This window comes from Petaurus breviceps, unplaced genomic scaffold, assembly GCF_028583685.1.
Source record: "Petaurus breviceps papuanus isolate PSGF00001 unplaced genomic scaffold, PetGlider_PUasm1.0 154, whole genome shotgun sequence".
NCBI classification, from domain to species: Eukaryota; Metazoa; Chordata; class Mammalia; order Diprotodontia; family Petauridae; genus Petaurus; species Petaurus breviceps.
The window spans coordinates 8,667,839-8,690,618 of record NW_027185715.1 but is presented as its reverse complement, the minus strand read 5'-3'; the positions used below and the strand labels follow the sequence as shown (position 1 = coordinate 8,690,618).

Sequence of the window (22,780 nt, the reverse complement as noted above, 5' to 3'; positions counted from 1 at the left end):
TTCCAGAATGGTTGGACCAGTTCACAGCTCCACCAAAAATGCATGACTATGCCTATCAAAGTTTGCCAAGTGCTTTTTATTTCTTATCTCCTTTGAATTCCCAAAGAACCTAGTAGGGTAGATCACAGGGGTATAGTTAGCCCCATTTTTCTAGACGGGGAAGCTGAGGCCCAGGAAGGGCCTCGTGACTTCCTCGTGACAGTGTATCTGGCTTACTCTGGCCAGTGTCAGTATTTGCCTCTAGCCATTAGCTTATACTACTCCCATCTTTAATTTTCTCTGGTATGGTTGCAGAAGAGAGGTCCTGAATAAGTAAATATTCTGGTTACTCTTGCCCCTCCCCATCCCTAGCACAGAACAAGTTCCTTGAAGAAACAGACTTTTGCCATGTTATGTTTTATTTTGTTTTGAAATCTTTGTGCCCCGGGCACCTAGCACCCTACAAATATAGTAAGCACTGAATGAATGTTTGTTGAAGCGATGTGCTTACTTGTAACAGAAGATGCACACACAAAATCGATTTACCATTACTTATACCAACTAGTGCAGTAGAAAATTAGATTTATGCTTCTCAATGCTAGCAAACTATATTAATCAAGTGTGTGCAAACAGTTTATATTATCTCCATTGGACAGTACAATCATTAATCTTACTAGGATCAAACCACAAACCCAGTTTCCTTAGGCTTCCTAGTATATGTGTCTCATCGTGGTACTTAGTGGCAAGACTCCTTTTCATCCAAGACAAAGACCATGTGTGTCCCTTCAAGGTGGTTGCCTGACAGGTCAGCAAATCACAGTCAGTTAATGAGCCCTGCCCTCAAGTGAACATGGAGAATGCTTGAGGCTTAAGTGTAGGGGACATGGGAGCTGATGTTGGTCTCAATCCAAGGTCAGGCTGAAGGCTGCAGGGTCTCTGGTGGGTCTCTTATATTTCTAGCTCTGCATGTTAGCTAGTTACTCCCACATTCTGGTTGGTGACCAGTGATCTAATTTGTTTACCAGTTAATATATGTCTGATGATAGGAGCTGATCACATGAACTAAAATTGTTTGCCAGATTTTTCCACTGGGGGTCTGTCCTATCTGGGGGTCTCATATGTTGACTAGTGGTTTTTGATCACAATATGTCATATGTTGTTTATCAACCTATGGCACACATATGCGTATCTTCATATTGAAAAAGGGGGGGATAAAACACTGAAATACTTGATCTCAAAATGGCGGCCATCAGGTATGTCAGAGTACCATTTATTCTCACTACATTACTGAGCACACACTGTGTCCAACACTGTGCGTCAGGCTTTTGAAAGACCTCCTTTAAATTTGGCAAAGTATACTATTTTCCTTGTAAGGTCTCAGGCATCACATTGTAAAATTGCTTTGTTTATTAGCCAGTAATGGCTTGCAAAAGTGGCAGAGGAAGGGCAGGCATGAATGGGTTGTGATCTGAAAGGAGTACCCAGTGACGAACTCACAAATCCATTCGAGTTAAGTCTCAAATGATACTTAATCAAGCACACACTCTCATTTGGGACTGGTAAAAAGTAAAATAAAAGCAAATGGGCAGAGTACATGGGATTAAGTCATTTACACTGATTTATTTGCACAAGCTCAGCCCTCTAAAATTTTCACTTAATCTCATAGTCTCTTAAAACTATAATGCTGAACAGGAGAAGGGTGTAAGTGTGAAGGAAGTCTTTGGGAGAGCAAAACTGTATTAGCAAGTCTGCTTCCAGAGGTCACAAGATGATGGAGTCCAGGTCAAAGGGTCCCTTCGTGTCCTACATCTAATCCTGTCTCTGCTTATGGTTGCAGGTCAGAGTCTATGATCTCACGCAGTATGAGCATGGGGCAGATGACGTGCTGATCTTAGCCACAGATGGACTCTGGGATGTTTTAGTGAATGAAGAAGTAGCCGAAGCAATCACACAATTTCTTCCTAACTGTGATCCTGATGACCCCCACAGGTTGGTGCTTTTATGTGATGGTTTGAGGGCTTGGTTGTCTGGTGGCCTTAAAGGTAGCTCTTCAAAGATAATGTTTGTTTGTTGTTTTGTTGTGTTTTTTTTTAAGTTAAAACAACCTCTTAGGTATTTGCTGTTCCTGTTTGCCCCAGAATATCCTGCCATTGCAGAAAAGCTCTAGTTATATGCCAAATTATAGACTGTGAGTTTGTCATCTGAGGACCAGCTTAACTAAGTATAAAAAGGTTTATTACCAGAGGGCTGGCCACCAGGTAAATGATTTCTCTTTCAGCCACATAACCTTAGCAAAGACGGTCTTTTAAAGTGCTGAGAGGGTTGTTCTATGCATTAATGATGGGAGTACCCTCACCAACCAAATCTCAGATCCTTGAAATATTGAAGTAATAAAGCCTGACATGGATGGTTAGACATCATAACTCAGGAAGGAGATATCTCATCAGGGTCATTTCTCAGGCAGCTAAAAGTATGTCTTAAGAAAAGCCTAAGATGTGGAAGTATAGTATTTATACCTTTTCGGGTCTGTCAGGGGCGCCTCTTATTCTGGGATAGTTTTCATGTTCTCATTGCCCACCGGTCAGAGCAGTAATAGCTCATCCTTTTGCCTTTATTAGTAGTGATGACTTGTACCACCCCTACAGTCTCCTTAGCCCAGCCTGGTGATATTTCTTTGGAATCTTTTTTAGAACCACAGTAAAAATTACAAAAAGGAGTTGAACTTAGAGTAATAGAAAAACCAGTGGTGGTCTGAGAGAGAGAAATGAAACAAGCCTCTTTCCTCGTGACAGAGAGCTAACCAGAATACTATTGTATAAGGGGTGCCCCCTTCTTTGGCTACATCCCCAACTTGAATTTACAGGTTTGGGTGCCTCAAAGGACAGCTCTCCCAGATTCAAGGTGCTCTGTGGGTCAGCCCTCCTAAAAGCTCATGAGCCCCCATGGATAGTTTTACTTTCAACAGTAGGCTAATTGACATACTCGCTCAAAACAGAAGTATTTACTGAAAAGACATAGCATGAAAAATGAATACAAAACATTTACAAATTACAATTACTAAAAACAATTACAAAATACATAGGGCTTATTTTCCTACAAATACCATAGCCTCTAGCAGACTAGTAGAGACGTTCACGCTTAGGGAACACGTATCCAGTGCTGTAAAGGTCCCAGTGTAATGGTAGACTCACACTGCTTTTTGCTGGGCAAGTCGACTCAGCTGGCCTCCCTGGGCCTTGTCCCTGAATCCCAACCCCCTTCTGCCAGGACTAAAAGGGTCCCTTTATCAGCTCCCTACCACCCATACACTAATGGACAAGGTCTCCATATCAGATTTTTTACTTTAATCATTTTTCTTTGTTACAAGGGAGGTTTATGAGGAAAAAGGGGAAGGTGAAAAGTCATCAGCAAAACTTATTTTTTTAAACCACGCTAAAATGTCCAAAATAGCATATAAAATCCAGCATTGGCAAGGCTGCAGAGAAATAGGTGATCTCTGCATTGCTGGTGGGGGTGTAGATGGTGCAGACCTTTTGAGGAACAATGTGACAATATGCCAAAACTTAGCACACCTTTTGACCTGGTGATTTTATTGCTAAGACTTTATTTTTAAAAAGGAAAAATAGCCCATTTATACAAAAATACTCCTCTCTGTTCTGTTTGTAATAACAAAATTACTGGACTTGGAGTCAGGAAAACCTAAATTTGAATCCTACCTCTGACACTTAGTAGCTATGTGACCCTAGGTAAGTCACTTTAACCTGTGCCTCATCTGTAAAATGAGGGGGTTAGAGCCAGTGACCTCAGAGACCCCTTCCAGGTCTAAACCTATGTTCCTATGAACTAACATGGCCCCAAAGTGGAAAATAAAAAACAAAACAAAACAAAACAAAAAAAAGAGTATGGTATATTGATGTTACAGAATATTATTTTACCATGCAAAATTATGTGTGAAATGTTTAAGAAAACATGGAAAGGGGCGGCTAGGTGGCACAGTGAGTAAAGTGCCGGCCCTGGAGTCAGGAGGACCTGAGTTCCGTTCTGGCCTCAGACACTTAACACCCACACAAAAAAACTAGCCATTTAACCTTGGGCAAGTTACTTGACCTCAACTGCCCTCCCAAAAGGCCAAAAAAAAAAAAAAAAAAAAAAAAAACAAAAAAAAAAAATTGATCAGAGGATGTACACATGCACTACAACTCTATTTACATGGAAGAAAAACTCTCTCCACTATATGTTATCCCCAGATTGCCAAGGACAATTTATTAAAGCACTAGTTTTTCCTCTGGGAGATAGGTTCAGAGACTGGCAGAGTTCATTCTGCTAATCAGAATTCCCTCTCTGCTTCCACCTTCAATTTTATAGTAATTGTGAAGCAAAGGACAAGATTCAATAATAGCCAATAAGATGAAGACATTTTTTGATTGACCAAACAGAGCAATAGTAATAAAAATATCAGAGGTGTACCCTAGAAGAAAAAAAAATCTTCTTGTTAAATAAAGCATCCCTTCTTTCCATCAGGTTCAGGGTCTAAGGGTCACCTCTCACTCTGGTTCATGATAAGCTAAGGGACACTTCCTTTGGTTAACAAAGGGATATTCCCTTTATTCAAGACATCTAATCTCTTTGGAGGAACAAAGCAACATCTCTGATTCTAGGCAGTCAACAGAATTTAAATACCAGACTAAAGACACTGTTAAAACATTAATTCTTTATATACATACGTGTGTGTGCACACACATTCATGCATGCATACACACCAATGATACATACATGTGTGCATATGTACACATAACATACATTAATACCAAACACGAGTGTGTACATATATATGTATACATATATGTCCAGATAGATAGATAGATAGATTTTTTTTTCCATAACAACGTAAACCTGACTGCTATATGTTTCTGACATGGAGTGGGAGGGGGAGGGGGAGAACAGACACAGCCAGAGGTAGCAGTCCTTCTGATGGATCTGGAAGAGAACAGGGAATGAAAGTCTTTGCTTATTTTCTTATCAGCTAATTTATTGATTCTACCTTATTCAATGCTAAGGGTTTTCTCTAAGATTTTACCCATTATTTTGGATGTCTGATTATTTATTTTGTTGATTATTAAGTCTGTAATAGAAACCAGGGGCAGCTAGTTGGTACAGTGGATAGAGCTGTTGGACCTGGAATCGGGAAGACCTAACAGAATTAGTGTGACCCTGGGCAAGGCTTACTTAACTACTACCTGCCTCAGTTTCCTCATCTGTAAAATTGGGTTAATTAATTGCACCTTCCTGGCTGGGTTGTTATAAGGATCAAATGAGAATTGTAAATTGCTTCGAGCACTGCCTAAAACATAGTTGTTGCTGTATAAATGTTAGCTGTAATTATTATTACACAAAGAGAGTTTGGGGGGTGGGGACAGAGTATGGCGGACTACCATCTTCCAGCAGTTGGTCAGTGGGGTGGACAGGATGACCTCACTCCTCCTCCCTTGATTTGCACATGGGCCTTTTTACCCGTTGCACATTTTTCTGTCCATTACCGTTTTGCCGCTGTTCACTGTTTTCATGTTGATATGAACTCATCAGCTGCAGTCTTTCTGCATTTATGAATACAAAAGGTCAGAGCCAAGAAACTGAGAATTATAAGAGCAAAATGACACCAACCCTCTTCTAGGAGTAATCTTGGTTGGTAGTTTAGCTGCGTACCTGCCCTCATTCATCAATGCTCTTCTCCATAGCAACAAATCAGCCAGTAAAAGACTCAGTCAACCTAGGAAGCCCCTGTGGGTCTCAGCGGGGGTAAGGTGGGGATTGAGGATCGCCTAGTCTGTGGACAGGACTGCTGTCATAAAGAAAGGCACAGAGGACACCTAGGCCCACAGAGGGAGGTGTGGTACAAGTGGGGCAGGTTAAAAAAGAATGAATGAAGACTTGAGGTCTGTATTTTAGACAAGAGAGGGAACCATAGTCTGGGACAGTGATGCGAGACCAGGATTGGAATGAAATGAGACACTGGTTCACTATCCCAATACTTAAAAAGAAATTTAGGTAACACCACAAATATTTAATGAAATACATAATACTATTTTTTTTTAATGACCTGGAAAGGATTCTCAATGAGGATATAGCACTGGTTCAAATAGACTCCCACCTCCAATACAGAATTAGTTCTGGTCAGAATGGCAGTAACATGTCCTCAGGTCTGTGAGGTCCTGACTCTTGGTGGGCTGGACCAGTCAATCCTTCCTTGCTTTTTAAGGGGAAAAAAAAAAAACTAGTCTAGCCTTTGTGGCAGAAATTACTTCTACCACAAGGGCAAAAAGAAGACGTGAAGAAGAAGGAAAAGTGAGAGGTTATTTCATGAATGCTATCAGGTAAGACTGGAGACCAGACCTTAGACAAACAGAATCAAACTAGGGATATTTTCATGTGGATCAAAAAACCAGTTGGGGAGAGGGAAGCAAGGGAGAAAAGAGGTCCCAATGGACAGTCCAACTGTCCTGATGGAGAAGGAAGTTGTATCATCAACCTAGCCCCTGTTCATTATGGCCCTGAAGGCAGGTCACAACCTTCCTGGCTCCCGATTCCCCCTTCTTCCCCAGTTCTTATTTGGCAGTATAAACCCTAACTGCAAGAATTTATGTGTCCTGTACTCATTAAAAACAAGGAGACCTTGATGTTGATAGCATTTATGGGATAGAATTCATTAATCCAGTGATAAGAGAAAACCTACTGACAAATAGGTCATAGATTTGAAGGCAGGAGGGACCTGAGAGAATAACTTTGCCCATCTCCTCACTTTCTATGGAGGGAACAGATAAGGCCTAGAGAGCTGCCCAAAGTAAGCAAGAAAGCGCCAGGGCTAGGATTTGAATTTAGCACTCCAAAGCCCTAGGGCCTTCATCGGGACTGTTGCTTAACGCATATGGATTCTCTGTCCTATAGACCCAGTAATTTATTTGAAACTCTGAATTGATACAAAATTATAAACATGTCTGATATGTCCTTCTGTATTTTATATGTGTAACGTATGCACGTACAGATGTTTTTGAAGGATGGGTATTAAAAATGACACCAAGCTGCTTACCCTAAATGCCCCAGTGTCCTTCTATTAGAGAAACCATTGTGACTGCAGAGAACCCAGCAACAGCCACTGGGAAGGTGTAGATTGAAAGGCATTCGATGGGCTTTTGCCTATTTGTCTCCTACAATGACCTTTGTGAAGCTGCCACACTGAATGAATGACTTGGAAAGCAGGGGAGGCCCGAACCATTATTTTCTGACTGTGCCTCTCAATACAGGCTTGCAGAACAAAATGTGAGAGCAACCAGGACTGGCCCTGTGTCCCCCCAAAGGAAAGACACACTTTAGGTTTCCATTGGTAATGAGTAGCTTCTCCTCCCCCCTCTCTCCCACCACCCCCATCATGCCTTTCCAGGCTGCTTTTCTTTCTACTTGGTTAGTCATTCCAGGGACTCAAACAACCCTTCATCAGCCCCCAGTGCAGCAGAGAACAATGGGCTTGCTTCTGGGGCCTCTTTGGGGAGGTGCAGAAAATTCTTGTGGACACTCAAGAGGCCAGAGGGCTGCCCAGGGCTTCCCAAAGCTTCCCCTTAAGAGGAGAGGGCCGGAGTCTCCAGGACTGGCATACTATAGGGAAAAGAATCAGAATCCTCTTTTAATGTTTTAATTGCACTCTCTCTCTCTCTCTCTCTCTCTCTCTCTCTCCCTCCCCCCGCTCTTTCTATCCCCTTTCTCTTTCATTTCTCTGTCTTCTCTCCCCCATCTCTCTTTTTTCCCCTCCCCCCTTTCTTTCTCTCTCTGTCTCTCTCATTGTGTGTGTCTCTCCCCTTCTCCCCTTTCTTCCTCTCCCTTCCCTTCCCTTCCCTCTCTCTCCCTCTTCTCCCCTCTCTCCCCTTGTTCCTTCTGCTAGTTGCACCCCAGTTTTTCCTTGCAGAAATGAGATAGCCCACCACCAAACACTGTGACAGTGGAGGATTTGCTGAGAGCAAATTACAAGCCTTGTTTTTTTAGATGACGTTCTTACCAACAGCGAATGCAAAGCATCACCTCCCCTCACCGGGGTGGACTGTCAGGTGAAGGAGTTGTTAGCATAAAGATGCATTTGTAGCTCTCTGACCTTGCTGGTGCCTTCTCATGCAGAAAAGCGATAAGAGTTGGGGTGCTCGGAGCTTCCTGGTTCCAGTGTATCCCAGTAGTCCCTCTGCCACCTCCCTGAAAGCCGAAAGGTGGCCTTGTGAGCAGTCAGCGGACTATCAGTGGGCAGGCCAGGCCGCTGGCCAGCCAGCTCTTTCCCCCCTTGCATTCTAGAGTTTGCCCTGAAGTGGAAGCCACTTGGCTGGCAGAGCACAGTTCCCTGTATGAGCCACTCGTCTCCCAAACCTCGTGAGGACTACGATGGGGGGAGGAGCTTCTGGGGTACAGGGAGATTCATGCCAGGGTCTTCAGGGCCTGAAGATGCTGTGGGATTGGAAGCCTCCCCAGAGGGAGCTAGGGGATGATGGGAGTGGGGTGATGAGATCTGGTACTGACTGTGGTGGAGGAGTCCCATTCCTAAAGATAAGGAGATGAAGGTCTGGAGGTGGAGGAAGGAGGAGATTGATGGGACCCTGGATTCATAAGACACTTGGTGTGATAGCAGAGGAGACAGGGCTAGTGTGGAGCCAGGGGACTTGGGGCCAGAAAATAGGAATAGAGAGTGGTACAGATGTACACACCATACACAAAGCCTCCTCTCCCTCCCCAGTGCACACATCCACACACACTCTTTCATCTCTAATCCATTGTCATCGGAAGTACCCTTGCCTTGCATCCAGGATCCTTGGAAACACCAGGGCAGCTGGGATAGACTCGGACCCTCCCCTTTGAGCTCTGCTATATTGCAGGTCCCAGGCTTGGAAGGTCAGAGCTAAGGCAGCATCCCGGACGCTTTCCTTCCAGCCCCCAGAAGCACCAGGTAGCCATGCACTCACTATGCATTACTAAGGAAGGACTCAATTAGTATCCGTTTGACTGCGAAAACACCTACCATGCCAGGTAGTGAGTATTATCATTAAATCTTGGCTTTCAAAACCTCCATAGCATTCCATTTATTTTGGCGAAGGAAATGAAATCTCCTTTTATTAAACCCCTGGGCTGAACTGTTTACTGGCAGGGCCATATGGTTTTCCAGAGACTGAGCTCTAAAAGCAAAAGAAGGGTTTATTTGTGGTTTTTCTTGCTGGCTATTACAAGTTTTAGAACAAACTCATTAGTGTTGGATCTGGTGTTTGATGAATAGATAGGAGGCGGATCGACTTGTTTCTTTCAAGTAGCTTAGCAGCAGCTGACAGAGCACAGGAGGCATAAACTGGTCGGGTTTTGCCTGGGACCTCCTTTCAGTGGTATACATCCCCCTCTTTCCTTAGGATATTTAGCAATGGGGCTGCTATTTTGTGCTAACGACAGAACATTTTGAAGGGTTTGACCAGGGCTGGGATGACAAGCCTGTTAGGAGAATGGCTTGCTTGACTTTCTTAATTTTTTTTTTCAGTCAACATGCATTTTTTTTCTCTCCCTCCTACTTCCTCTCCCCTTTGGGAGAGGAAAAAAAAAAGCCCAAGCCTTATAATGTCCTGCTTGACTTTCTCATACTAAAATAATGCTTTGAAGAATTTTAGACTAACCAAATGCTATCTCAAAAAGCTGTGAGACTAACTAAGAAAGCTAATGGGACCCTTCTCCCTTCCTATCGCCCCCCTCCCATAATACAAACCCTGCAACCCATGAACTGTTCTGGCCAGGAGCAACCAGTCTTCAAGCTCCTGTTTCTTGGGCTGAGATATGAAATGCTGAGGAAGAAACCTCTGTTGCCCAGGGCAGCTCCCTGAAGAAGGCATTGTTAAATTGGTTATGACAAATGCTTAAGACAGTGGCACAGCCATTCCTTGAAATCACCACATATCTCAGAATCTAGAGGGAGATTCCCCCCACTTTAAATCTAAAAGGCTTATGTGTAAAAATGAAAAGGTTCCTTCTGGGCTCCTCCAACTGTATTTCCTATGGGGTGTTCTGCTTTTTATATGCAGGTGGATTCGACCCATTAAGCTCTACTTTCTGTTCCTTATCCTGTCTCCTGAAAAAGCCTAAACTGTGATATGGAAAAGGCAATCTGAAATCTATACCCACCTAAGCCAATGAGCTTAATGCAGAGTTTATGTGGGAGGGGAATGTGCCCTAAAGCTGAGGATAACTTTCATTTGATAATCATGTGGTTGGTGGTGGTGTTGATAGTAGTAGTAGTAGTAGTAGTAGTAGTAAGAAGAATTCAAATAACTAACTTTTTTTCAATTAGCAAGTATTCTGTTCTCTCCTTTTTATTCCCTCCCCTTCCCCCCCCCCAAAAAAAAAGAAGAGAAAAAACCTGTGTAAAAGCTATGCAGACTTAAAATAAATTCCCATGTTGGCCACATCCAAAAATGTATGTCTCATTCTGCATGTTTAGTCCAGCTCCTCTCCACAAGGAGGTGAATCACATGAAGCCCCCCAGAATTATGCTTGGCCACTGCATAGATTTTAAATCTTTCTAATTTGTTCATTTTTAAATGTTGTTATAGTATAAATTGTTCTCCTGGTTTTGCTCACTGGACTCTTCATCAACTCGTTCCAGTCTTCCAGGTTTCTTTAAAAACATTCCCTTCCTCATTTCTTTTAACATAGTATTAGTCTGTTACATTCATATACTTTAACCTCTGTATAGCACTTTTAAAGTTTGCAAAGTGTTTTACATATGTTTTTCATTTGATTCTCATAGCATTCCTGTGAAATAGACTTCATTATTATTATTATTATTTCCTGAGACTAAAGTGGTTAAGTGACCTGCCCAGGGACACACAGCTGGTCAATGTCTGAGGCAGGATTTCACCTGGACGTCAAGTCCATATTCCTCTGCCCTGTGAGTTGGGATTGGTTCATACCCGGTGCCAGGCACAAAGGAGACCTTTGACAAACACTTGTTGCTTGATACTAAACCAGTTGGCATTTACAGTGAGAAATAGCCCATCTTCACAGATATTAAGTGACTTATCCATAAGCCTGGGAAAGAGGCCTGTTTCTTGTCCATTGAGAAGGACTCCCAGGTCAATGCTGCCGGTTCTGCCCCTTCCCCGGTTTGGGGGGCAGGGCTCTTGAACCTGACTCACAGTCACACATCTGGCTTCCTTTGCTGTTTTCCCTTTCTCCTCCACTGTGACCTCTCCTCCTCCACTGGCCCCAGAGCCCAGGGAAGGCTCTCAGCCAGGCCACGTGGGTCTTGCCAAGCCCATTCCCGCCTCAGCAGCTTTTCCATCCTGCAGCGCTTTGCTGATCAATATTGAAAGCTTCAGCCGGAGAAGAAGAATGTTCTCAAAATACAAAAGTTGCATTCCGGTCAGACTCCTCATTAGGAGAAAGTAGACGCTTTGCAGCCACTTCAGCAGTTCTCTGATGCAGTCCTGACAGCTGAATCTGAAATCCGCTGCATTAGTGAATGAACGCGGTCAATAATGGACCCACAACTGCTATTCATCTACAACTTCCAGCAACCGCTGCCCCCTCCCACCCCCAGCTCGCTCGTGCCAGACTCAGCAGCCGAGGCCGTGGCCTCTCCCGCTATATGCTTCAACTGTTTTCCTGTTCCTTTCCTTGATCTTCTCAGATTTCTCTTGCTGCTGTCCTTTTTTTTGTGTGTGATCATATATTACTATTTGATTCCTCAAAGAAAAAAAAAAACAGACTTTACCTCTGGGTAAGGTATATATTGGCCAGGGTTTGGGGTTTGTTTGGGGGTTTTTTTTCCATATCTCAAACCCCCCACCCCCAAAGTAAAAAGCCCTTCTGTTCTCTTACTTGTAGAAACATCTGCCTATTTCCTGTTTTTCTATTAAGGTAGGCCTTGTAAAAAGTAGAGATTTCTTGTTCTGGCCAAGTACTGATCTATTCAGTTGTAAGCATTTTCAAAACCTTCTTATTGATCAGTTTGTAATTCATAAAAGTTCCATGTATTAGTTTTGGGATTGGGACAAAGAACTCCTCAATCTATGGATATTTGGGATTAGAAAGGAAGAGATAGGGGCAGCTATGTGGCACAGTGAACAGTCAGGAGTCAGGAGGATCTGAGTTCAAATCCGGCATCAGTGTGACCTTGGGCAAGTCACAACCCCAATTGCCCTCCAAAAAGCAAAAAAAAAAAAGGAAAAGATGAGAAGGATTAAAGTACAGAAAGTTAGAGCCCTCTTCCCCTCCCCACTTTAGCTGTTGGTCCTTCTTAGTTTTCAGCATCTGTAGTGTCTGGGTACCACCTAACTGGATGTTGTATCACACAGTAGAACATAAGCCCTTTTGTGGGCAGGGACTCTTGTTAGGTTCTGTGTATGTTTCTATATCTCCAGTGCCTAGTACAGGGTCTTGCACACAGTGGGTATATAATAAATGCTTGTCTAATTGAAGAGCATCCTTGAATATAACCAATCACCAGAGGCAAGTAAACTTCAGCCGTTATATTAATGAGCCACAAAGGATGATGATAGTGGAGAAGAAAGGAGATCCTCCCTACAAATCTCAATATTCAACATAGTGTCTTGCAAAGTTGGGTAAAAAGGATGGAGTGGCAAAACACAGGAACATCCCATTCCTGCCCATGGAGTTGTTGGGATGTGTCTGTCTCTAAAGTTGGTATAGGTAGAGTTCCCTCCAAGTATGCTTGTTGAATGTTGCTTTCTTACTCAAGATCTTTTCTCTGGATGGCGTGTGGGTGGCCTGAAGGGTGTGCTAGGAAACCAGTTTGAGCCATTTGTCCCACCCCATTGTTCCATCCCTAAAAGCAAGACCTGGACCCATTCCCTTTGCCTTTCATCTTAGGTCCCCCTGTTAAGGCGGGTGTTTGACCCCAGAGACACTGTAGCAATAACTGTTTTGAGGCAGCCTATAGGACGATTCTTGTCCCTTAGGAAGCAATGTTAGGAAAAGAAACATTACCAGTTTTCCCAGTGTGTTTCACCAGAATCCTCTCAATGGGAGATGCCTCCCATTCCTACCCCACATTCTTGCCCTACATGAATGGGAGGAGGGAGTAACATTTTCTAAGAGAAACTGAAAATCTCTCTGTGTGGGATTCTCTCTTACCTTTTAGAATTCATGGTCTAAAGAACACACCTCTAAAGGATGGGAGAGGTGAAAAGACAAAGCAGCACATTGATTTAGAAATTATCTGAAGTGACCAGCATACTTTTTAATGTATAGAGAGTTAATTTTTATTTCTAAAAGGAGCCAAGTTTAAATGAATTGGAAAATATTTGCTTTTTTGTTGCAGACGCAAAAATGCCTTTTTGTTTTTTAAACAAAATGCTTTGGATCCATTGTTACACATTTGTTACAGAAAAGTATTTTATAGAAAATAGGGAATTAACGGGCTTGGAAATCTATAGACCAATGAGCTTAACTTCAAATCCTAGTAAAATTCTAAAGCACCCTTATTAATCAGCCTCTAGACCCCTACCCAGAATAATGTTTTAAAATGCATAAAACAAAACACATAGGATTATGAAGGAAACCAATTATATCGAAAGAGAAGAAAATATTTTGAAAGCCAGTTCCAGGACCTAAGTTAAGAATCCTTAGATAATTTAAACAAGTAGTGAAAAGGAATGTGTCGCAAAAGCCACCATGGTCTTGTCAGCAACAAGTCAGGCCAACCTATCCTCATTTGCTTTTTGGACAGTTATGAAAATGGTAAATCTGGGGAGTCCTCTAGATACAGTTGACTTTAATTTTAGGAAAGTATGTAACAAACATGCCCTTCTCCTGACCAAGAAAGATGTGCTGACAGCATGTGACAGACGTGTGACAGTCAGAGTCAGTTGGATTCTGCATCGGCTCAATGTCCACACCCCAAAAGCAGTTGTTAATAGTTCCATGTAATCTTACAAGGCAGTCTCTAGTGGAACGATGCAGGGATCTGTCCTTTTTCTTTTCTTTCTTTTCTTCATGACCCCATTTGGGGTTTTCTTGGCAGGGATAATGCAGTAGTTTGCCATTTCCTTCTCTGGCTCATTTGACAGATGAGGTAACTGAGGCAAACAGGGTTAAGTGACTTGTCCAGGGACACACAGCCAGGATGTGTCTGAAGCTAGATTTGAACTCAGGAAGATGGATCTTCCTGGTTCTCAGCCCAGCACCACTTAGGGGCCCAATCTGTCCTTTACCGTGTATTCTTTAATGTTTTTGTCATTGACTTGGTATGCTTATAGAATTTTAAGATGACATAAAGGGATGAGTACCTAAAACAGTGGGTGATAGGGGTCTGATGAGTCCCTAAAAGGCTAGAATGGCAAGCCCAATAGAATATGGTGAAACTTAATAAGCGTGAGCTCAGCTATTGCTGAAGGTTTGGTTGTTTTTTTTTTTCCCTAAACCCAAATATAAATTGGGGGAAGGGGTGGCAAAACATCATCTGAAAAGTCTGGGGAGTCGTCAGCGTGGTGAGGTGTCTGGGAAAGCAGTGTGATCTTCAGACTGCGGTGTACTCCATAGGGGTCTGTGCTGGTCTGGCCACATTCAGCAGTCATTCGTGAAGCACCTACTGTGTGCCAGACGCTGTGAGATACGAGGGATTCAGTGATAGACACAACAGCCGCTGTCCTCAGAGACGCAGCCTTTGGTGCGCCTTCAGCTCTAGGCACCGTGTTTACAGAAGGGCCCAGGCTTGGCCATCCAGGACCTCGAGATTAGGCCATATGACGATTAGTGAAAGAAACCAGCAGTGTTTAGCCTGGAGAAGAGACAGGAGGTGGGGGAGGAACTGCCTTCAGGTATCAGGAAAGAAGTGACAGTGGTTCTGCTTGGCCCCAGAGGGTAGATTACTGAGGGATCTTGGATAAGAGTCTGCAGAATATCTAAGATTTATAAGGAATATATAATATATGTCCAAAGTTATATATTTATGTATTAATTAAATTATTAAATAATATATTATTTTATATAATATTATATATAAAATATGTATTCAGAATTATACATTATATACTTATATAAAAATATATATTTGGATTACATCTATGCATATACACGTGTGTATATACATATAGCTATATATATGTACATACACACACACACACACTAGTTTCCATCAGTGGCCAAAAGACATGAACAAAGAGTTCTCCAAAAAATCACCAGCTATTAACAACTATGTGAAAGATGATTCCAAGTCACTGTAAGAAAAATGCAGATCAAAACAATTCTGAAGTTTTGCCTCACACCCAGCAGATTGACAGAGATGAAAATAATCAGCGTTAAGAGTCTTTTAAGAAAGGCAGATAAGGTAATACACTGTTGGGAGGGCTGTGATTTGGTCTGGCTGTAGCCATTCTGGAAAGCAGTGTGAGATTGATTTTTTTTTAATGTGAATATCTTTTTTAATGTTGAATTAAATTTTATCTTTTTCAGTTAGCAAACATCAGTTTTCTCTCCTTTCCACTCCCTGCCCCACCACTGAATTTTAAAGGAGACCTTTCTAACATTGTTATAATAATAATAATAGCTAGCTTTTATATAGCACTTACTATATGCCAGCTACTACACGACAGAATTAGATGATTTCATTACACAACAGGGAGGAAGGTGGTTATTATCCACATTTTATAGTTGGGGAAACTGAGACAAACAGGCCAAGTGACTTTCCCCCAGGATCACACAGAACTAATAAGTGTCAGGCAGCATTTGAACTCAGGTATTCCTGACTCCAGGGCCCGTGCTCTATTCACTGTGCCACCTAGCTGCCCCCTAAGTTTTAACTTTTAAAAAAGAAAAAGTTCTCAAAGAGGAGATAAGGAAAAATACTGCTAATTTTGGAGACTGGTACTGCCCAGCATTACCCTAGAGTCATTGACACCTAATGTGTTTAAGGGGGAGGTTGGGGGGCAAGGGCAGGGGTGGGGGGCATGGATCACAACTGGAAATGATCTAAATGATTCCTGGGTAAATATTTGTAAACTAAGTACATTAAGTGGTTCTCAAACCTGCTTCAAAACCTATCATTTAGTTTGGGTTGTTTCATTCTCATAGTCTGTGAACTAAAAAAAGTTTGTTTCTTTTTGTCTTTTTGGGAAGGCAAGAGGGAATAAAAGAATTACAGCCCTTTTCTTCACCTTGTGGTCATTTCATATCAAGTCTCCTCAAGGAAGATTAAATTAGATCCTGCCATCCCCAAAGAGAAGGTCTCTCTTGGTGGTGAATGCCGAATATTCCCAATTATGAAAGCTCTGATTCCTTACCCGACTCCCCCGCTCATCACTAAGGCAGCAATTCTTCTCCCCAGGTTTTTACAAATACTTTGGGGATGATATTTCAGCACTATTGGTTTCCATTGTTAAGCGTATATATTTTCTCAGATACATTAGAAGACAACATTCGGAGCAGGGGACCATCGGCTTCACTAGACTGCTAAAGGCAGCCCTGATACAAAAAGAGGTTAAACCCCCCCACACACACACTAAGGGGGATGCCAAGAGTTGTCATTTTTGAAAGGCTTAACTAACAGCAGATGTATTAATTGAGGCATGAAGCTAAGCACTGGCCCACGGGCCCAGACCCAGAAAAAAAATTGTCCGGCCTCAAAGCAATCAGGCAGCAGGCCTAAAAGACCATCTCCTGTGCCGCTGTTTTGTGTTTCCTTGTTTGGTTTCCATGGGGATTCAATTGTTTGGGAATCGAGTGACTTTATAAGCAAGACCTGGTAAGAGTACAAGTGCCGGGGAGGGGTGATAAATGTGGACCGGGACCAGGCTCAGGGCTGCACATTACCCAGAATTTCCAGGGTCCCTCCTTGTGGTAGTTGTAGGACTGCACAGATGTCTTTCCCTGCCCTGCCCCTTTTGAGTCTTGCGGCTCTGCTGCCTTCCTGTACATTCAGTATATCGTGCATGGACAGGGTTTGGGGGTTTTTTGGCACCCTGATTACCTCATGAGAATAGAAGCTCCCTGAAGGCAAGGGCACTATTTTCACTTTTCGTGATATTCCCATCTTCCTTACTCAACCCAGTGCCTGGCATGCAGTAATTGCCTAATAAATGCCTCTTTGTTGACTTGTTTCTGTCTTACCCCCCCCCCCCAGGTATACACTGGCAGCCCAGGACCTGGTCATGCGAGCTCGAGGAGTGCTGAAGGACAGAGGCTGGCGGATATCCAACGACCGTCTGGGCTCAGGAGATGACATTTCTGTCTATGTCATTCCTTTAATACACGGGAACAAACTCTCATGAGACTCATGACAGCCCAGGGGACTGGGAGGGTTGTTGGAAGAGAGAGATGGTAGGTCTCTTTGAGGAAGGGAAATGCAGAAGTCATTCTCAAGTCATGCCAGGTGGGCGAGGAGTTGGCTGTTACCCAGGCAGGGCTCCAAAAAATGCCTCTATCTCACAGTGCTTCTGGTATCCCTTGGGTTCCACCTTCTCCTATATTCATGGGACTTGGGCACGCAGCAAGAGCTCAATGCAAGGACTTCTCTCGTGCATCAGGTTTCTCTTGCTTCCTTTTATAGATCACCTAAGTTCGAGGCCTACCCATTTGGGGCCACATGAGTATTTATTTTGTTCCAGAGTAGCTGGAGGAAGCATTTTCAGGTATAACCCAGTTCAGAGGTGTTCAGCCAGTCAAATTGCCAGCCTCCCTAAGAACTGAGGAAGATACACACTGGAAAGTCACTGTGAAGTGAATCCTGGCTTGGACCCTGGAAGTCCTCCAGTCAGCCTGGTGCTTGTTACAGGGAAAGCTTATAAGACTTGGGTGGTTTTTTATGGGTGTGGTTTTTTGGGGGGGAGGGTGGGGGGAGGTGGTTTGTTTTTTTGCATTCTTTCAATCCCCTTCTTCCCGGTCCAGAGTGCAGGGCTGGGACATTGCAGCTCCTTGCCGGAGGAATGCATTCTCCAAAGCCAGCCCAAGGCAGTCCCTATATAATCTTACCTGCAGGGGCCCTGGATGACAGAACACTGTTATTGTTTAACAGTGAGTGTTGTCCCAGGTCGGGTTCACTTTCCAGATTGGTTTGTCTTCACCAAAATCTGTATAGTCCTTGGACCTTTCTGGCGTCCACCGTTCCCCTCATTGGTCGTTCCTGTTGGGGGCCCAAGGTGTCTCTCTGGGAGTAGGGATTTACATTCATTGAATGACTACCTCCCTCTCTCCTCTTATCACCCGTCCTGTTTAAAGGATCACTGTGTATATGGAGACCTGATTGAAGCAGTGTTGTCTGGGAAGTTTCTTACATTGGCTTTTCAGCCATGCCTCCTTTGAGGGGTACCACAACATCCAAGGTCATGTTCTTTCCCCAATCCATACCTGAAACCAAACCAGGATTCCTGGACGGTGACCCCCCACCCCCACCCCTGAGGCAGGTGTCTCCTGCTCCCCAGGTGCCCACCAGCGTTTAATCTGGTCTCTCTTACACCCTAGAGTGCTGACTGTTCCACCCATCTTCTCTGCCATCTCTCCTTGTCGTTAGATATGATTTCACAGTTCTTGCTCATATACCAAAGCAACCCACTTTCATAACCCTAATCCAAACCCTACCAAATTTATTTATTTTTTTTTTGAAGAAGGATGGGATTCAAAATGAAGTAAATATCCTTTCTAACTACTGTGCAGACTGCAATGCTTTGCTTTGTGGGCCCTAGGATGAGGCAGGGAGTGGGGTCCGCCAGCTAGGTCACCTCCGTGAGCTTCAGATGCTGGGGCTTCTTCACCATGCTAACCACTTTGCATAATGAAAACCATTTCTGTAGGCCAGTGAAAGAGAAGAAGGGAGTTGGTGTCGTTCTAAAAAATGCCAGCTAGCCCGTTCCACGTTTCGCACATATTTGAATTCCTTCCCCAGAGGAGAAGAGGCTGCCACGTCTTTGGCATTCCTGGAGGCGTTAAGATTTTCTTAGGATTGGCTTAGAGCCTTCCCTACTCAGGAACTATTCCATGATGTGTAAACTTGTGGCCTGCCAAGTGGCATTTCAGTACTAAGGCTCTCACCAGGTATTTACCCCCAAAGCCCTGACTGCAAGGAGTTGCTGTACCACTTTGTCCATCTAGGTCTGCCCACTTCCTTCCTCTGCAGATCAAATGCACCCTTGGTTCTGGGGCTACACTGTAGAGATGGGTAGCTGGGAGAGGGGGTGGGAAAGGGATGCTTCGACTTGTGTGGTTCCCGTGTTGACAGCATGTGATGCCGCAAACAAGGAAATACAGATATTGTGCAAGCTGGGGGAGCCAAAAAGATCGTTCCCTTATTCTGTCTTGCCCTCATTCCTTTCAGGCAAATACACATGGAATGAGTGGCGGTGCAGGGACTGCAGGATTAGGGACTTGAACCTTTTTCTCATGGAAGCAGGTCTCATGTTGTATGATCCTAAGTAGCCAGTCCCCTGCCCCCTTCTGCACACACAGACACACACACACCCCTTTTTCCATTCCCTTTGTACTGTTCTTCCTGTGTTATGGCTGTCTTGAATCTTTTTCTGTAACTACAGCTGGACTTCTGGACTTGAGCACCTAACTCCCCTCCTGGTCAGAGCCAGCCAGCAGCTGTAGCCTGATATGTCCGCTGGGTCTCAGGCTATCCCCTGGACACACTTCCACTAGCCCTGAAACCCCACTGAGGATAGCATCCAGAAATTCCACTCACAAGCCATAGGGAAAACGAGTCTTACTTAGCAAAGAGGTGAATTTCTGCAACAGCCCAAACCCAGTTCTGACATGTGGCATTGTCAGGTTTGGAAAGCAGGGCTGTTGGGTGGAGAAAAGAGAAGAGGCGGTCGATGCCAGGTCCTGATACTGTAAAAGGGGAGCTTGAGGAAGACTGCACTAATGGGGAATAAATAAAAAATGACCAAAGGGATTTATCCGAGGTTACTTTGTGATCTGAGCTTGCTGTGTATTTGCCTTTCTCCTCCAGACCGGGGTGACAACAGGTCCTTTCCTCCTCAGGCAGTGACCACGTCTAGATATCGTCTCAGCCGTCAGAGGACTTCCCAGTAAGCCCAAAAGGCGGCACACTCCAGATTCTATTTATTTACATGCCATCAAGTCTTGTGTGTCTGACTTTGAGCCAAATCCACTTGTAACTATCCTAGAGAGTCTTGCTTTTCCTTCCCCAAGTCCCCAGTCATCCTGGATGTCAGAGTTCTTTTTGTCTTGTGGTATTTTGTTTGTGTTAGTGAATCCCTCCTCCCCCCTACCCCACCCCGAGTTACCCACTTGTCTTCTTTAAGATGGCTCTTTCCATTTCCCAGCCGGGCTTCTCCAGCCCCTACAAGCCCTATATTTTGTCAACACTGTTTTCATTAAAGGAAGCGGAACAGCTCCAAGGAAAACTGCTCCCAAACCCATACTTCCCCTCCCCATTTAGGCTGGAGGATCTCCGTTGTATACGCAACCTTCCTTCTACACAGTCAGCCCTGGGATATCAGATCAGCCAAGCTTGGCACCCTTATCACAGCCAAAGGCTAAGCTGAGAGTGCTTAGGAGTGACCAGGCCTACGGGGGCCCCGGCTATGACTGTCCTCAGAGCCCCATTCTTCTGGCAAGGGGAAGGGGGGCTCCCAAGCCTTCTCCACTGAGTTCTGCTCTGGTCCCCAGCATACTGGGGGAAGGAAGTTTTAATAGCTCTCCCCCCTAAAGCCCCTCTTCCTTCCCTCTGCTTCTGTGCCGCCCTATATCTCAGGTAGGGCGTTAGCATCTGGGTTATAAGAGATTTAGTTTCCAATCCCAGGACCCTCTGAGAAGGGGTCTGTTTTGATGATAATCTGCTATTCCAATCTCATGGTTTCTCCCCAGTATGTGCCCCAACCTCTCCCCTTCATGAAGTCACACCGTTATTTCTCAGGGGAGGGGGTTTTATATCACAGGTATATAGCCTTCCCTTCAAGGGCCCAAGCCGCTCTGTACTCTTTCCTCCGGTGAATAAAAAAGCCTTAATGGGGTTTCTTTTTTTTTTTTTCCTTGAATAAGCAGCCCCTTACAGGACAGTCAGGGAGAGAGAGAAGTGAGACAGATAAAGCCCTGAGCCATCTGCAGACCATGCCGCCTAGGTGGCCTGACCAAGACCAAGGCTCAACCCAGATTGGAAGGCCAGCTTGAACAGGCTTGACCGTCTCACCCCGCCACATACTCTGGTGTAAATAGCTTTACTTTTTTTTTTACCTTTGTCTTAGAGGTTTTCATGTACCTACCACGTAGACAGTGACCAAATAAGACTGTGTTTGTGCTGCCAGTTTCTACCTGTGATGAGCTTGAAGGATGAGGGGCCCACTGGGCCTCCACTCTCCTGTCCTTCCACGAGTACTTGGGTTTGTGGGTGTCTGTCTGGGGTGTTTGGGTTTTTTGTTGTTTCTACTTTTAGGGATCTTTTGAGGCTCAGTCTTTCCTGTCTTCTTGCTTTGCCTCCATTTTCTTTGTTCCTGCTGCCTACGGCAGAAACCACACTTTGAAGATCCTGTGATCTTTTGGGCATTTTCCCACAAGGACCCTTATGTGATGAAGAGGGAGAAGAATTTGTCAGAAAATGGCTTTCAGAACAATACGCTTTTCTGCTTTTTTTCTGACTGTGTTGACTTTTGTAAGGCACCCCCACCCAAACAAAAACCAGTTAGTACAAAGGACTTACTGTTCGTGTTTTGAAAACTTAAGTGAAATGTCCCAAGGGAGAAGCTAAGGAGAAATGTATGTGCTCATTGACGTTTTAAAATAAAAAGATTATATATAAATATATATATATATATGTACATAGGACATCTCCATCAAGGCTGAGTTTTTTGTCTCTGTCCTACATGCAATGGGACCTTGGGCAAAGCACCTCACTGCGTCTCCACTTCCTAGTTTCTAAAATAAGGGGATTAGAATGGTAGGACTCAGAGGTGGGGAGCCTGAGGCCACAATGACCACATGTCCTGGCTAGGTGGTAATTGAGGGAGGCCTTTTACAATTCCAAAGCCTGTGATCACCAACTGGTGAAGTTCTAGATTTCTGGAAAATGGCACATATTTGAACACTCTCTCCAAATGTAAGGCAAATGCAAAAGTGATTAAAAGGGAAAATGAAACCAGTAGTTTAAGCCTTTACAGAAATAACACAAGTATCCAGAGATGCTGGTGCCTTTAAAAATACACACCTGAAAGTTGGGTATGGAGACACAGATAAATATCACTGGCTAAGAGAGGTATCAAGTTGTCCGTTCTTGCTGATGATGGAAATGAAAAGTGCCAGGATTTGAAAAGGTTGGTAACTCCATGACAGGCTTAATTACGTAAGAAATGTTCACGTAGAAGACTGCCAACTGTTACCAGGTGGGGGCGAAAGTAGTAGTAATAGTATTTCAATTTGACATAAGACTACCCATGGAATGCTACCTCCATTTAGCTCTAGGAAGCTAAGAGAATTTATAAAATTCTGACAATGTCATGAATAGTCTGGAAGACTTGGTTCACAAAGATTGCCAAAAATACACTGAATCTTTATTTGAGCATTTACTTAGCAAGTTTTGAAGGAGATTACAGATCAACCTAAATTACCACCCAAAAAAAAAGAGGATTGGGGCAAGGGAAAGAAAAGGAAATAATCCTTGGAGAAAATAGGTTTGCAGGCTTTTATATAATAATCAGTTTTGTTCCCCACTCCCCCCCAAAAAAAAGCTCTAACACCTTTCAGTGTTCTGGTGACAAATATTCAATTTCCTTGCAAAGTTTCTTTGCATGGTTGGCATAAAATAATTAAAAATTAGTAATGGAGG

At 43.7% G+C, this 22,780-nt stretch overlaps 1 protein-coding gene across 1 annotated transcript in view; it reads left to right on the top strand.

The window, feature by feature from the left end:
- PPM1H (protein phosphatase, Mg2+/Mn2+ dependent 1H) overlaps positions 1 to 21,772 on the top strand; it is a 313,802-nt gene extending 292,030 nt beyond the window's left edge. Inside the window, exons 9-10 of the mRNA XM_069080699.1 lie at positions 1,817 to 1,968; positions 17,123 to 21,772. Coding sequence (XP_068936800.1) covers positions 1,817 to 1,968; positions 17,123 to 17,270 — 300 coding nt within the window. The 3' untranslated portion in view covers positions 17,271 to 21,772. The remainder of the gene's footprint in view (positions 1 to 1,816; positions 1,969 to 17,122) is intronic.
- Positions 21,773 to 22,780: the final 1,008 nt, after the last annotated feature.